This window comes from Antennarius striatus, chromosome 21 (assembly GCF_040054535.1).
Source record: "Antennarius striatus isolate MH-2024 chromosome 21, ASM4005453v1, whole genome shotgun sequence".
Classification (NCBI taxonomy): Eukaryota; Metazoa; Chordata; class Actinopteri; order Lophiiformes; family Antennariidae; genus Antennarius; species Antennarius striatus.
In genome coordinates this window covers 11,621,547-11,637,166 of record NC_090796.1, presented here as the reverse complement: position 1 = coordinate 11,637,166, position 15,620 = coordinate 11,621,547, and the positions used below count along the sequence as shown (strand labels likewise).

Here is a 15,620-nt window from a genome sequence, read left to right as displayed (position 1 = left end):
CTTACCATACCAAATACAGTGATCCCTTGCTACTCGCCGTTACTGCATTCAAGGACCATCCGCAAATAATGAAAATTCAGCAATACAGCGACAAACGATGTATTTTTTTATCTAAGGTAATTTTAATTTTTATGAACCCTCCCCATACTGATATTAAACCACTTCATATCTGTAATTACCTTTTCCCACACTCTTATTGATTGTTTAAAGCGCTTTTAAGTGTTTCATTAGTACATGGAAGTGCGCTGCGTTCTGTGAGTCTTGGAACACAGTGCACTTCCGTGTCAGCCAACAGAATGCGCGTACGGTATCTCGTGACTATCTACTAAAAATTCACAATGAGGTGAAGCCAGGCATCTTGAAGCGCGAATACGCGAGGGATTACTGTATTGTGCAGAGGTCAGACAGAGGGTGAAATATGAGGAATGAGCATGAGTACCCTGTCATCAGAGCACACTGGTATTCACTGGTGTTGGGATAGCAGCTGGCTTTTCTTTAACCCATATTATCACGTTCAAAATAAAATTAAAATATAAAACATCGAGTAAATGTGTTGTGTGATGGGAATCGTAAAATTCACACAGCAGAACACTTTCGGTCTGGATCTGGAGCTGATAAAAAATGTATTTAGTAGTGGATCAAACTGAATATTAGTCCTAAGTGTTTGCAGCGTGAAAGCACTTCATTGGATGACAAGTACTGTAGTTGTAACTGGCTATAATCATCAGTTAACAGATATTCAATAGAGACATGTTACTTGAAAAAAAAAACCCCACAAGAGTTCCTGACACTGCTGATTTATTATCGGTGGAGGAGTGTAGAAAATATGGAAAGGTGTGCCATTCCATCAATAAAGGTGGTGCATCTACCAATGACAGAGATAGCTTCCCATATGAAAATAACCTGGATGGTATCCTAGTCAGTTCATAGAGAACATAAAAAAATAAAATAAAACAACTGCCACATTTCATTAAAAAAAACAGTAGTTCTGAATTATAAAGGTGGCATATGTCTGAAAAATATATGAGTCAGAAAATCTACCCCATTATCTGGAAACTCTCCTGATATGCAAATTTTTGACTAAAAATACATATTTAATAATATTTCAAATAACTTCAGCAGCGTTACATAGAGGTTGCTCCAGTCTTGGCAGAACAATATCACATATGCAGCTACAAAAGTGTATACGTATTTAAATCCATCCACATGTAAATCTGTCCCTAGTATCATAATCAACTTTCTGTCAAGTGAGAATGGAAAGCCTATCGCATGCAAGACTTAACAAATGTTAATTGTTTTTGCCATTGCTTTTCCAGTGCCAGGAGATACTGCACATGAACTTATTTTCAACTTTCAATGTGAACATATTGATGTGGAATAAATTGTCAGTCTGGGGATGACATATATCCCTATTAACTAACTAACTAACGCCACCACGACTTTGAAGCACCCTTTCATGAGACATACAAAAACATACATACATTGCACAGCTTTCTAAAAAGGGGTGCCTGAACTGGAATTTGCATATAGATAAGATAGCTTAAACTTCAAGCTGTGCACACAGATGACAGCCTGCTTATTCAGATTCACTATGTTTCCATTAGATATACGTGAATCACTAGTCCCTGCTGGTTTAAAGGTCTTTGTAATCATAATCATGGAATTATTGGTTCTTAAAGAGGAATACAAATGTATCTGTGGACTAAATAAATAATGAAAAATCAGTAATTTAAAATGGTACCATCACCTAACCAACATTTTCCTGTGCAATTCACTAGATTTTTATCTATTGCAGTGGGTAAAAAAAACAAACCTTTCCATAAAACAGTATTATAAAATTAAAAGAAACAATTTACTAAAATAAATAGTAATAAATATTTAATGAAATAAATAGCTTATGTGTACAATGTTATTGCACAAATAGAATTTTTTGCACAAAAAAAGCAAAACATTAATGCTGCTTAGTGTCAGTGGCTTTTGGAATTTTTTTTGTCATTCTTAGGGTAAAAATATGACAAAATGGATGGAAATCGTGTGACCTTTAATGTAAGGTACAATTCAAGTGGCTTTAAAGTAAATAATGGCTGTTTCAGCTAGTACACACACACACACCCATTCATTGTCCCACTATTACTAAACATCTATCTGTATTGACCTACGAATATTTATCCCCAGTTTGCTTGTTGTTTACCTGAGAACATAAATTAAACCAGTCTGTCGCTTAGTAATTGAGCTCAGCCTGAGACAGGTTGAGGTGGAACGATGGGATTTCTTTGAGCCTCTCTCTCTGTCTCCTTTCATTTGCTACTTTACTTAATTAAATTCTAATTCAATCCAGGAGCCTTTCCATCAATAAACATAGACAGTTCTCCTGGTGTAATACCAAAGCAAACCCTCCTGTGTAAACATGTTGAGAGGAACAAAGATGTCAGAAAAGCAATAAAGAAAGAATATGTCAGCTCATGTCATGATGAAATATCACCCATGTTAAGCCCCAACAAATACACCTATTGTTTCTAAAAAAACATTTCAATTTTCTATCTTTTGTTCAAGTGGTAGCATATTTCCTGATTTAATACTCAATCGGCCATCTTGTTTTCCAGCTAACTGATCTGTTTATCTTATTTGACGTCCTCCCGAGGATGAAATACACAAGCTGCAGCTCTGATAAAGCTCATAAAGATCCTGCAAATACTGGCCAAGTCTTACTGGACTTCACTTCTGACAGAGAGAAAATGTATAAGCGGGAGACATGGTTTGGAACTAGGTCTGATTTGGTTTGAGTTCATGAGAAGCACAGATGGAAGAAATATCATATTGGCGTTATGAACATGCTAAAATAGAGCAGCAAATGTTAAATTAAGTCTTTTGTACCAGTATCGATACAATCAAGGGAGGGCCCTCTGGTGGAATGACAGTGTTATTTTTTCCTTTTTTTTTTTTTTCCCGTTTTTCTGTGTCATAGTCCACCCTGCACTCAGGGAGATTGTACCATCAGATATCACTGAGATGAGATCCTCCCTTGTCTGCCTATTAACAAATCATTATATTTCATTACCACGACCCACTTAAAATATATCCCTCTTTTGTCTGGTGCTCTTGTCCTAATGACACTGCAGCAGATATAGCGGCTCTACGTGGGTCCCTCCTGAGACCCCATCTCCATAAGGTGATTACAGAGATATCAAGTCTTCCGCCTGAGTACATTCTGTGCATGAGCTTAAACATGCAGCTACAGCTTTTTCTGCATGCATTCACTGCCGAAAATATTCTAAATATCAGTAATGAGAAGCAGCTGTTATCCTTCACTAGCTGAGCTAAAAAAGAAATGACATGTGAAGCGCTGAAGGCAACAACTGTGGCTGTGCTGTTGTCTCCAAATCCTACGCAGCCTCTTTGTGGTGGTTACATAAAGTAATGACACAGCCATTACTTTATTGAAAGGCTTTGCGGGAATTTTGCGAAGGGGAAGAGAAATCGGACGGAGATGCTGTGCTTCCGTATCTGTGGGTGTGTCTGTCTTCTTGTTTATCATCTTCTTTAGCTTTAGAAGTGCTGAGACATACAATGACAAGAGAATGCTATTCTGTCTGGTTGCTTAGAAAAAAGGAAGTTCTCTCTTTTTGTCTGTGGACATACAGTATTTCCATAATGACATTGCAGAGGTTGAACATATCATTTCAATGTACTGAGACTAGCTCTAGCCTCTGCTGCTGAACATTTCCCATTGTGGTCTGTATGAACAATACAGAGCCAGCTTTGCTAAGCGAGCAAAGGAGTTTTAAGTGCTGGCTATGCCACCACCATTGAGCCCCCTGCCCTTTAGTCCTAGTAGCTGATGTCAGTCCTACAACAAAGAAATTGCCCGTGGCTAAAGAGACTTTTCTCTATTGACCACCATAATAAAGTAAATTATTAGTCGTTGTACTAAGAATAAATTAGATTTAATAAGCAGCTTTCACTGCTTTCACACAGCCCAAAATCAGACTTTTTGTATGTGGCATCATCCTATGCAAGTAATCCAGGAGGCAAACACGTGGACAAGGAAGAAAGTGGGAAATTATTAAATTATAAAGTATGAAATTAAATTTCATACTGGTTAATGGAATTATGTAGCAATTTCTAACTTTTAAAATTCAACACTGAGGAACTGTAAAATTGAAAGTGCCATGCAGGAGATGCAATATAAATTTTTGTGCTTTGCTGGTGGCTGGAGAAAGACTGGAGGGGTTAACTTTGCATTTATAGTAAAACCAATACGCTGTATTGGTAGCATACATGATCATCATTGGCTTTAAAATACTCGCAAGACATAACCCATTTTACAAGAAGACAAAAATCACTGTCACATTTGTTAATCTTAAATTGTCTCTGAATTATTTAAATAAAAAGCTTAATGTGCCAACTGTACTCCACAGTGAGTTTATGGGTCTGTAATAAGATGCTGCTAACAGGTAAGCCGGCTCCCATGTTTATAATTGCATTGCATTCATAAAGCAGCCGGGTGGTGTTGAGGTGGACACGGCCCATTGGCTTTAAGCCTGGACGTCTTCCCAAAGCAGGAGGGATCAGCAGAGGAGCGACAGCAACGTGGATTAGCGTGGCCTGTCAAGGTCTGACGGTGCGGTGACAATTTAATAGCCAAACTGACTCCCCACAGAAAAAGAGAAAGATGAGGGGAAGAACACGCAAAGGGAGAACAGTGGTTGTGGTCTTCATTTATAGGATTCATTTTGTCATATCAGAGTCTGTTAATACTGCTGTCTGCGCTGTCCTGAGTCCTGGGAGAAAAACACAAGCAGACAAAAGCTCACAGGCACTCTCAGCCTATCCCTGGGCTTACCTCAGTGGATTTTCACAATGGGACAATATAAAATTGGATTTTTAAAAGTTCTTTCATGAGAATTCACGTTAACTCATCAGAGTAGATGGACATGTCCCTGATGGCATTCACTGACAATGCACGCAAATACACATACACACGTACACACACAGGCAAACACACAGCAGTAAGATAGCAAACAAATGGATTTGAAGGAGCAGACTTAAAAGAAATAAATGTTTATTTAAATATTATCTGATTTCTTATGTCAGCACAGACGTGGATGAAGCAATGAAAGAAGAAATTTATGTAAAAATTCCCAAAAGCAGTCATTAATATCATTAGACAACTATTGTAATGTCAAGCTCATCAAACTCAATGTCCAATGTAAAGGATGGACGACAACAGAATATCTGAGTCCAACTGCAAAAGCAGCCACGCTATAAGTGAGTCAACAACTTTTTTTTCCCTGCTTCTGGCCTCACACTAATGAGGGAAGAAGTTACCATGGTAATAGTAGACATGAGCTACATTGAGCTTTGCCAGGCTTCTAATGTGCACAGAAGCACAAAGGCACACACACACACTCTCTCTCTCTCTCACACACACACACACACACACACACACACACACACACACACACACGCGCGCGCAGACACTGTGGATTGTGATTTCATCCTCATCCTCCATGATGAAAAAAATAAAAGCGATTCCATTAGAAATACGAGGTTATTTAAAGGCAAACATTAAGTCTGATGTGCTCGTCTGTAAACATCAGTATAAAGAACAGGAAGACAAGTCTTCTGGTTATGCAAACGTCTCTCATTATTAACACCACTAGTCATTACATTTGCTTTGCCTTTAACAGAGCTTTTATTAAAAGACCTTGCAATTATACTTTTTACATCAACCATTTTATATCGAATCCAAACATTTATTCCATTTGATCCCTTTACTTTTTATCCATACTGGGTTATCTGATCACATTTACATCTAACTAATACCAGGACCGCTTTATTAACACAAAGGCATTTCAATATTCTATTCTTCTAGAAGTTAATGTGGTGTCTTCTTTATATTACAATACATTATAATTATTGTGAAACCTTGTCCACTTTAAGTCTACAACAGTAGATTTTTATTGTTATTCTATTATTTATTATTAACTAACAGATAAATCTGAGAGTAAAATACTCAAAACCCATTATAATGGATATGCTGGGTACAAAAGATGAAAAGGTACAATTCCCATTTCTTCTTTATTTTTCCTCTATGCCAGTGCGGTGCCAAGCTGTTTTAACTGTACAGCTAACTTGCAGTGTTTTTGCATCATCTGTGCAACACAAGCCAGCATGTTGTGGATGTGATGCTTAAACAAGTTAGGAAACATTCTGTTAAAACCAAGCAAGGCAGATCTCTCCCTTTCACAAAGTCTTTTCTACTGGAATAAAGAAGGATTATGTTGAAGCATAAAAAATATTTTCGATACAACCGATCCTGTGTGAAGTGGAAGATGACATGTCATGTGAATCCATTAAATATGTACATGATTGCTGCACCAATAGGGTGCACGGCTTCTTGTCACATGAATGTAATGTTCATTCATTCTGTGTCAACAAAAAACAACACAATGCTGCATTTGGTAGTCAGAACTGCAGTGCAATCTCTTTCCATTGAATAAATACTACATTACCATCCAACCGGCTAACCACATGCTATTGAATTGCTGAGCACTTGCCAGGCCGATATTGCTGAGCCCTCGCACCAAAGACTGCAAAACCTGCAATGACGAACAGGTCTCATATTTTCAATCAATAACTCAATGGATTGAAAAAAATGCAGAGATCATGTTATTTGTCTGACTTAGCCATATCATCAATAAGGACCGAGATGAATGAAGGGCTTCCATGCAGGGTGATCAATTACAAAGCAAGTCATTTCCATAAGATATTACTTGAGGCCATAAGGTCCCATTTTCACTCTAGCTATTGAATTTAAAGCAGCAGAATTTTCCCCTCAATATATCACCAACACTCCTGTAAATTCAAGACTTGGCATTCAGAGTTAAACATCCATTAGTAACAAATAACCTATCTAATATTTACCGTGATTCAAAATGAAAGGAACAGAACATATTATTTTAAATTGATGTAAACTTTTTTCCTTTTTTCTCATTTTAATTTTATATTTTAGTCATCCCTAAATATACATGTGTGTTCTTGTTGTTTGCTGATTCAAAACCAACACGCACAATACTGGAAGGTGTAACTGCTGCATTGGCATGTCCCAGCAGTCTGCTGCAGGTTATTTTGTCGCCCCATATACAGACAGTAAATTCCCACACTAGGCAACAGTTTGAGTAGGATCACAGTAGCATGTGTTATGTCTTACGGTCTTAATTTAATTTGAGGTGCCGTACATTCACCCATGGCCATTCTCTACCTCTGGCATGAGGACATATTGTGCTTTCCCCTCTGGGAGAGGCTTTAGTGGAGGCTCTCTTCCAGTTTCGATGTGTTTGAGTGTCATGTCACTGAACAGAGAAATAAAATAAGAGAAACAGGTGATGTGAATGGATGTGACGGCCGACTCTACTACACCTGATGATAATGTATTCCTCCACTCTCCTTTTTTATATATATTCATACAATATATGCAATCTGCCTTTGTGCTTTCAGTGAGTCTGACATCTCAGAGCCAGAGGAAAGTGTGTCATCATTTTAGTCTCTCAAAGTCTCCTTTACTAACAGACGTGCACATTGGAAACATGCCTCTCCTCCACAAGGCTATTCATATGCATCTGTATAAGTTATTATTGAAAGGTACACATGTCTTTCTGATTTGCTGTGTGACAAAGGATGTTTAATATTTAAAATGGGACTGTATTTGTGGATCTGTATCATATGTTTGCTGAATTGATATTTTCTACAGGGAATCCGTTAACAGTGTTCCTGGGATGAGGATTCGATTGGCATCAAAAATGATTTACGTTAATGTTTGTTTTGCCATACTATTTTTACTCATCTGAGGGTCTACTCGATGTAATAGTGTTTTTAATCTCTATATCTACAGGACATTAAATGACTAGCTGCATTTTAGAATGAGATGCAGGTCAAACCACATTTATGTTATACATCTTCAGAATGATAATAATAATGACAACAAATTTAAACAAGGCAGTCAGAGACCGCAACATCCCCCGACACCCCAGAATTCAACATTTTACCCTGACCTACACATTTTTGTGCCTCTGGCTTCCTGAAAATGTTGCTTTTTGTTTTGTGATGTCTCATCAGGTTTCAGAGATGTATACCTAAAAATGTATACAGTGCGCCGTCGTTCCACGCGGTTAATGCGTTCCAGGAACCACATGCCATTAATGGATACCTCGATAGAGCGACAAACTATTAATCTTATTATTTACGGTAATTAAAACGTTTATAAACCTTCCTCATACTGATATTATACCACCTTTTATCTGTATTACCTTTTCCCACACTCTTATCGACTGTTTAAAGGACTTTTGTGTCTCACGCAAGTCCGAGGCTCACAGAAAGTAGCACACTTCCTGATGCAGTCAGCCAATAGAATGCGCATACGGTATCACGTGACTGCCTTTCAAAAATCTGCGATCATTTTCAAATTTTACCTTGACCTAGTTTTTTCAAGGTCATCATCTCATTTTCATCCCCTTTGCCGCCCAAGTAATGTGCTTTTTGTTTCATCTTTCTACCTGCAACAGTTGTGAAAATATTTGGTGGATGAACGGACGGACGAACACACAAACACTGACATATCAATACATCACCGCTTCATGGGATGTAACAAGGTAAATACAAATTCTAAAACATCTCACATTGCTCACATTAAGTCAGAGTTCTATATGGAAAAAAAACTTTCATTTCTTTTTTAATTGAAGATGTTCAAAAAATAAATAATTTTAACCCTTGAAGCAATGATCAAAAACACTGACCAAGGATACTGTGATGTAATGCATTCTGTTCAGTACAGGGTATTATGTAGGAGTTGGGAAGCTGTTCAGTGCTGTGGACAACAACAATTAAGGATATACTACTGGCCCTATATTTACAATAAACACTAAGTTTTTTTTAAATATTATAAATATACATACATTTAGGTATTTTTAATATTAATTTTAATAATAAATGGTCTTCCTATATAATAAGTATTGTAGCTAACTTTAGCTAGATACAGCAGAATACAGAATTAGTGCATAACACCACTGGAATGCACAATTTACTTGAGGAAAATATTCTTGATTTGGATAAAAATATGTTTAACAATTCAGTTTTAAGATGTTTTTTTTTACCTGCCTGGTTTTCTATGAACAACAGGATTTAACACATATCTCTTGGGGTACTAGGAGCATCTGCTCCTCCTTCTGCCACTTACAATTTATGATGACAAAGAGATGCAGAGATAAATGAATGATCCTCTTGGTGGATCAGACAAGGGTATGACAACAGTAATAATGGCTGCCAAATATATACCCACTGTGGTGGACACCCTGTATGAAAAAGATAAGGAGCTATAGCACTGCTGTGGAAGTAGATCTTAAACTCACATTTGCATGTTTATTTTGGGAGTCTTGTTAGTGTTGGCAAACATGAACATCCAGTGGAGGGGAGTGAGAAAAGACATGGAGAGCAAAGGAAATGTTTCACAAAACAAAAATAGTGATTTCCAAGTACAAAACTATGTTCTCATGCAATGACTGGAGTGCTTAGAGAGTCACTACACTATTTCAGAGACAAAACTGTCAAATGATGCAGAAATAGGAAAGGCATTATTTTTTGTATGTAGATCAAGTAGCATGTAAAAAAAATTATCACATCGTAATAGAAGAAAATCAGTTTTAAGATTTGATTTTTAGCCGAACTACAACTGCTCAGAGCTACCGAATTGCATTTGGGCCTTTCTGCCCTGTAGATGTTAGAAATCCTTAATACAGACTGCAGATTCAATTTTGTCACTGCAAGTTTTTTTTCGAAATCTTTCACTGTTGTGATTGCTGTCCCGTAAGAGTGCTTCTTGAAAATCACAAGCACGCTTCGAGTTCCTCCGAGCAGCAATGACATTCAACAGCATCAGTGTGGCGGTGATTTTTGAATGAAATGGTATTATTTTTCTGACTTATGACTCCTCTCAAGCTGAAGAAACAAGCTTTCAATAAAATTATTCAAAAACCTGTAATCATTCTTTCACACGAGAGGCACTAAACTGGAGAAAAGAAGGCAGAATCCCATTCAGGTTCTCCAGTCTTTCCTTGGTTTTGTATGCAGTCAATTAACTGCCACTAATGATAGCCAGGAGCATTATTGCTGCAAGTCCTCCGGGTTTCTCGGAGCTACTGTCGCACAGGGGGGATATTCCAAAAATGTTTCATCGGCCAACATAAAATGACATGAATCATACAAGCCTCCTTCCTTCACTGGCTTATTCCCAGACTGTGAGCTGTCTCCATTCAACAAAAAGATACATCATATTATCAAAGATTTAAACTGTTTATGGATACTTACTTCTAAAATTGTCTCAATTCTGCACACAATAAAATAAATTCAGGGACTGTGAACATTTTTCCAAACAGTTAAATTATCTTGTTAATCATCTGTGATTGATAATAAATTATGTAACTGTTAAGACTTCATCGTCAGTGAGCGTTAATTACAGTACTGTAAAAGCATCATTCCCTCAGTTTTGTTGTTGCTTTCTTAAGTTCATCATTCACTTTTTTAAAATACTGACTCATTTGTGAATAATTTATGATGGAAGACGTCTTTTATATGAAGATTTATGCCCTTTAATTCAAGGTAAGTGTACTAACGAGATGTTTTTCCATTCAGCGGCAGTCAGCACAACTGTTCCCTAAGAGAATTTTTTTCTTCAGCATGCAATTTTAAAGTGGTACAGAGCAATGGCAGATTTGAGGTGGATGGTGCACAATGTCACGAGGGGGAGTAGAGATTATGACATCAAAAAAACAAAAAGGTGAACATCCCAAGTGACAACTTGGATCTACTGTTTCGTAAAAAATTTTTACATCTTGTGCAAGGGTTGGAAGCCACACAATCAACCAAGCAAGTAAAAGGTTTTCATTTATTTAAAACTCAAACTTCTTTAAAGTCCCAATTTCTTTTTCATAAGTTCAAATGTTCAACAAGCTCCCGGTTAGTGTCATTTAGAATCCCTCACCCCCCGCCCCCCTCTCCCCAGTTAATGCAGAGCAGCTGCATCACACAGTCTTAAGTAGATGCAGTTTGCTGATTGGACTGTATTATTCTGCTAAAGCTGGAGGGGTGTTCACAGGATTCTCGTCATCATCACAAAGCTCTTGAAAGAAGGGAAATTTCTTCTCTCCCTTGTAATTGATTATATACAGTGGTGGCCAGTGGCCAGGATAACTTATATAACCATACAGGCTAGAGATGAAGGCATGCATATCTTTGTTAGAGGAGCAATTCTAGTTCTTAGTTTGTTTAATGTACTGCTTATACTCATGTATGCTATTGATTTAATTCAAAGCTATTCTTTTGTCACATACCATGGGTCAATAAAAGCCTTTTTTAATTTTCTTAATTATTTAACTTTTATTTGCACATACAAACATAAGCATGTTAGGGCTCTGTTTTAGTGCTTTCCCACCATATTCTTATACATATGTGGTTTCTGCAGAACCAGCACCTCTTTATTGACTAATTCCATAGGAATGATGGCAAGTATTATGATTGAATATGGTTTTAATCATGATTGTATAACTTTGATTAATTATGGGTAATAAAAGTTAAAATTAACATGATTATTTCCAATTTTTACCTCAATAAGGATTAAAGAAGGATTATTTCATTTTTGTTCAAATGAAGCATTCTTTGAGCTCCTGTCACTGTTTTACTGTTTTCTCTAGGTTCTCCACCAAACAGACATTTCAGACACTATAAATTGAATGTCTTACCCTAACACTACATTTCACATTTGAATTGTAGCTGTAAGGACAGAACACATTTAGAGCTGGCAACGAAACATATCTCCACCCGCGTTACCTTAGGAGATGTTGGTTATTTATGAGAGGGGAGGAGTGGTGTAAAAACAGTGGAGGCACTTCAAATAGTTTTTTAACCACTGGCAAATGAGTTATGTTTTTCATTTTGGCTCTGGGGAGGCTCGCTTGTATTTCTGAGTGCTGTAAAAGCAAAGTTTGACAGCTTTCTATTGGAAATATGAAGTAACAAATCAAGTGGGATAACAGACACGGGTATACAGGCTTGCTAAGATTTTCTAGAAATTAGATTCAATAAAATTAATCAACACCATTGATTCAGTGGTAAGTTACATAATGAGTTGTGTCAAAGTCTTCTAATCTTCACAAGGTTCACCTTTATTTACTCTTTAGGGCACTAAGGATGTCTGACTTTTCTGAGTAGAACAAAAGCAAAAAAAATGAAAAGGACAGAAAGAAACGTTGCTTCAAAGTTGCATCAAAAGAAGCATCTTGAAAGAGCCTCCTTCTTTTACAACCATTAAAATGTGTCTCTTACCAAAGACTTCATATGACACAGCTTTTATGTACAGGTTAATACATGAGATGAAGGGCTCTCTACGAGACTGCAGTCACTGCTAAATGTTTTGTCAGACCACATTTCAGACAGTTGGATTGCATTTGCTACCCACATGTTTCCCAGTTGGATCAGGACAAAAGCTTTTTTTTCCCATTTATTTGTCTGTGTCATTGTGTAGATCAGAGAATCACACACACAGACAGCCCATTACACTTACCTGCAGTGTCTGTGAACCCCAGCCACGGTTTCAATGATGGAGCACTCTCCCTCATTTAGACAAAAGGCCAAGTCCTTGTCTTCCACACATGGTTTGAAGACCTCAGAGCGCAGACTTGGAAGAGTTGCAGCCACCGCTATCAAGAGACAGAGAGACAGATTCAGTTTGCATCGAATAAAAAAGTTGGAGGGGAAAAAAAGCTTATTCTTTTAACCTTATCTTTAATTTATTTAAAATGCTAATGGATATGGAATGCCAGGATGCTTCTGCAAGCTCAATTTTCTTCTATAGTGATTTCTTTCTTTCATGCACCAAAATGACCACTCTCCCCAGATAGGTGGGGAAGACTTCCTTTCCTTCGTTTGATTTCTAGAACACAGGATAGCCCAGGGTACAACTTTCTTCATTACAGGGTAAAATTACCGTTTTCCATTTGAACAATTCTGAATTGATACAATTGAGAAAGTGAGGTAATGATATAATACATATAACTGACTTCAATAACATGCTTTATTGAAGAAATACTGTCAGTATTGCTTTTTGCATGTGTTGTTGCATGTGCTTCTTTTTAAAAAAAAATAAAAAAATAGGTTTTTATTTTATGCATCTAAAGGACATAATATCAAGATCATACAAGCACACAATGACACACACCCTCACACAAGTTTACAGTAACAATCAGAAGCTCTTTCACTCAATTACATAGTCAGGCATTCAAAATTGGATTGACCGGTATTACGCTCAAAACCTCGCCAATACAATTGGATTACACATCTGATTCTGCTGTCATCCATTTATATTATGCACACGCTCGCACGCAAGCACGCACCGCACGCACACGCACGCACACACGCACGCACACGCACACACACACATTTTTGAATGCTTTGAATGCACACATGCAGACACAACCAAAATGTATTGTGTGCTGCACTCCTACTGGTTTCAACGGTCTGTCCAACTAGAATCACTTGGTGTGATTCTAGTTGGACAGTCGCTTGAGGAGGAATAAAAACTCTGTAATAAGAGTGTTGTGCCCAAGTGTCCAGTTCAATCTGTGTTTATGGCTGCTGATCAATAAATCAGTGTGCTCTTGATGTAAGGCCCAAGAGATCACAAGCGATCAGATGTAACACAAAAAGATATATGTGATGCTCTTGGGTCCAGCTAAGGCTTGGCTGTAAAAGTAAAAACTTTGAGAGATATAATTTAAACCACTTACTGCAGGGGCTCATATCTTCAGATATTTATGGAGTACTTTGTTTTCTTTAAAATATATATAGGGAGCTGTCTAGTTTTTATCCATTTCAGTGTTTGTGAGTTTGATTAATTCTACAGTCAGATCAGTGTAATGCATTAGTTAGTAGGTTTGCATCTTTAACCCTCTAGGCTTTCAAATCCTCAGAATTAAATCTTGTATAATTTATACCACAAATTACCAGAATGGATCAGTCTAAAGCTCATCTATTCCAAGATACAAGTTTAATAATGAAAATAGAAAACAGCATTCTTCTTGGTACGCATGTCCCTGACTATAATTATCAAGGTGTTTTTAAAGTCCCTTGTATCTTTTATTCAGACAGTGATAGTAGCAGTGACCACATGTGAAGAATGGCATGTTTGATGTGCAAAGTTGACTTTTGTAATGTTAGGTAAGTGGTTTCAGTTTAAACACAAAAGGCAGAGCTGTTCTGACATAAGCAGAAATTGATTTTGTGCTGCAGGCCTATCTTTACATGTGAAACCCAAGGTCACGCAGATACAAAGCACACTTTTAGTACCTGCATTACAAGTAATCTTTTCTGTATGGAAACATTGAAATACTTCTTAGATAGATAGATACTTTAATAATCCCGGAGGAAATTGAACACTTGTCACCCGTTATTTCAAACGTCTTGTAAAAACGGTCCTTTGCAATTCATTATTGTCATGTTATTTACAGCATAAAAAGTAGCTCAAGCGCATTATCGTTCGTCTCGTGCTGCTGACAGAACAAGGCCACTGTGTTACCAATGACATAGCAAATTGGGAATTGATGATGATTTATTGCATCTCCATGTTTTGTTTACAACAAGAGGGACATAGCTCACACAAAACTCTGAAGCACATCATAGTACGGCTCCTTCTTCTTCAAATATGGGGTGGATCTTCCATCCTTTCATCCATCCATCTATCCATCCATCCATCCATCCACCCAACCATCTTCTTGAGGGCGGCAGTAGCTCAGACCACTGGGCTGGGGACCGGAGGGTGGCCAGTTCAAGGCCCATGAGGACTGAAATTTTCCGAATGTGAACTAGCAGGGGGAAGGCACCAGCTCATATCCTGAGCACTGCTAAGGTGTCCTTAAGCAAGGCAATTTCCCCTTTAAAAGTTGCTCATTGGGGCACATCAGTAAGGAACTATGCCCAGTATGTGTCACCAGCACATCACAGGGCCACATGAAACACAACCAACCACCCATACACACACTCACAGGCACAAACATTTTGGAGTAATCCTTTTACCTAAAGTGAAGACATACAGTATAACCCAGAGAGGACCCACACAGACCAGGGGAGAACATACAAATTCCACACCCAAAAATAAGTGATTTGTAGAGCAGCTGATGTTTGAACTGTCCTGTTTTTTAAAATTTTTTATGTAAATAAGTGCCTAAACATACAACACATTTTAGCAATAACCTCTCAGTCAAACAGCAAAATAAGGGCTTTTCTATCCTTTATAAGGTTAGGTGTATACAAAAAAGGTCTGTGCTTATTACCTCTCAAAATATCTGCCAAAACAAGTGAGCCTCTCAGGTTTAGCGCCACTCTTTTAGCTTTGTTGGCCACATCAAAAAATAAGTCATCTTCAGATATATTTGGCCTTGAGCACTACAAGCTGTCAATTTCTTATGGGTTCCCTTTTCATCACTCTGACAGGCAAGAAAGAGTAAAAAAAAAATTAAAAAAATCTGCAGCTCGGCAAACACAACATGAACATTTTTGAAACAAGAAGCCATCAA

General features: G+C 37.5%; 1 protein-coding gene across 2 annotated transcripts in view; it reads right to left on the bottom strand.

The window, feature by feature from the left end:
- nrg3b (neuregulin 3b) overlaps positions 1–15,620 on the bottom strand; it is a 166,795-nt gene that overhangs the window by 68,047 nt on the left and 83,128 nt on the right. For both annotated transcript variants that reach the window (XM_068305567.1, XM_068305568.1), the window contains exon 2: positions 12,614–12,749. In XM_068305567.1, the coding sequence (XP_068161668.1) occupies positions 12,614–12,749 (136 nt within the window). The remainder of the gene's footprint in view (positions 1–12,613; positions 12,750–15,620) is intronic.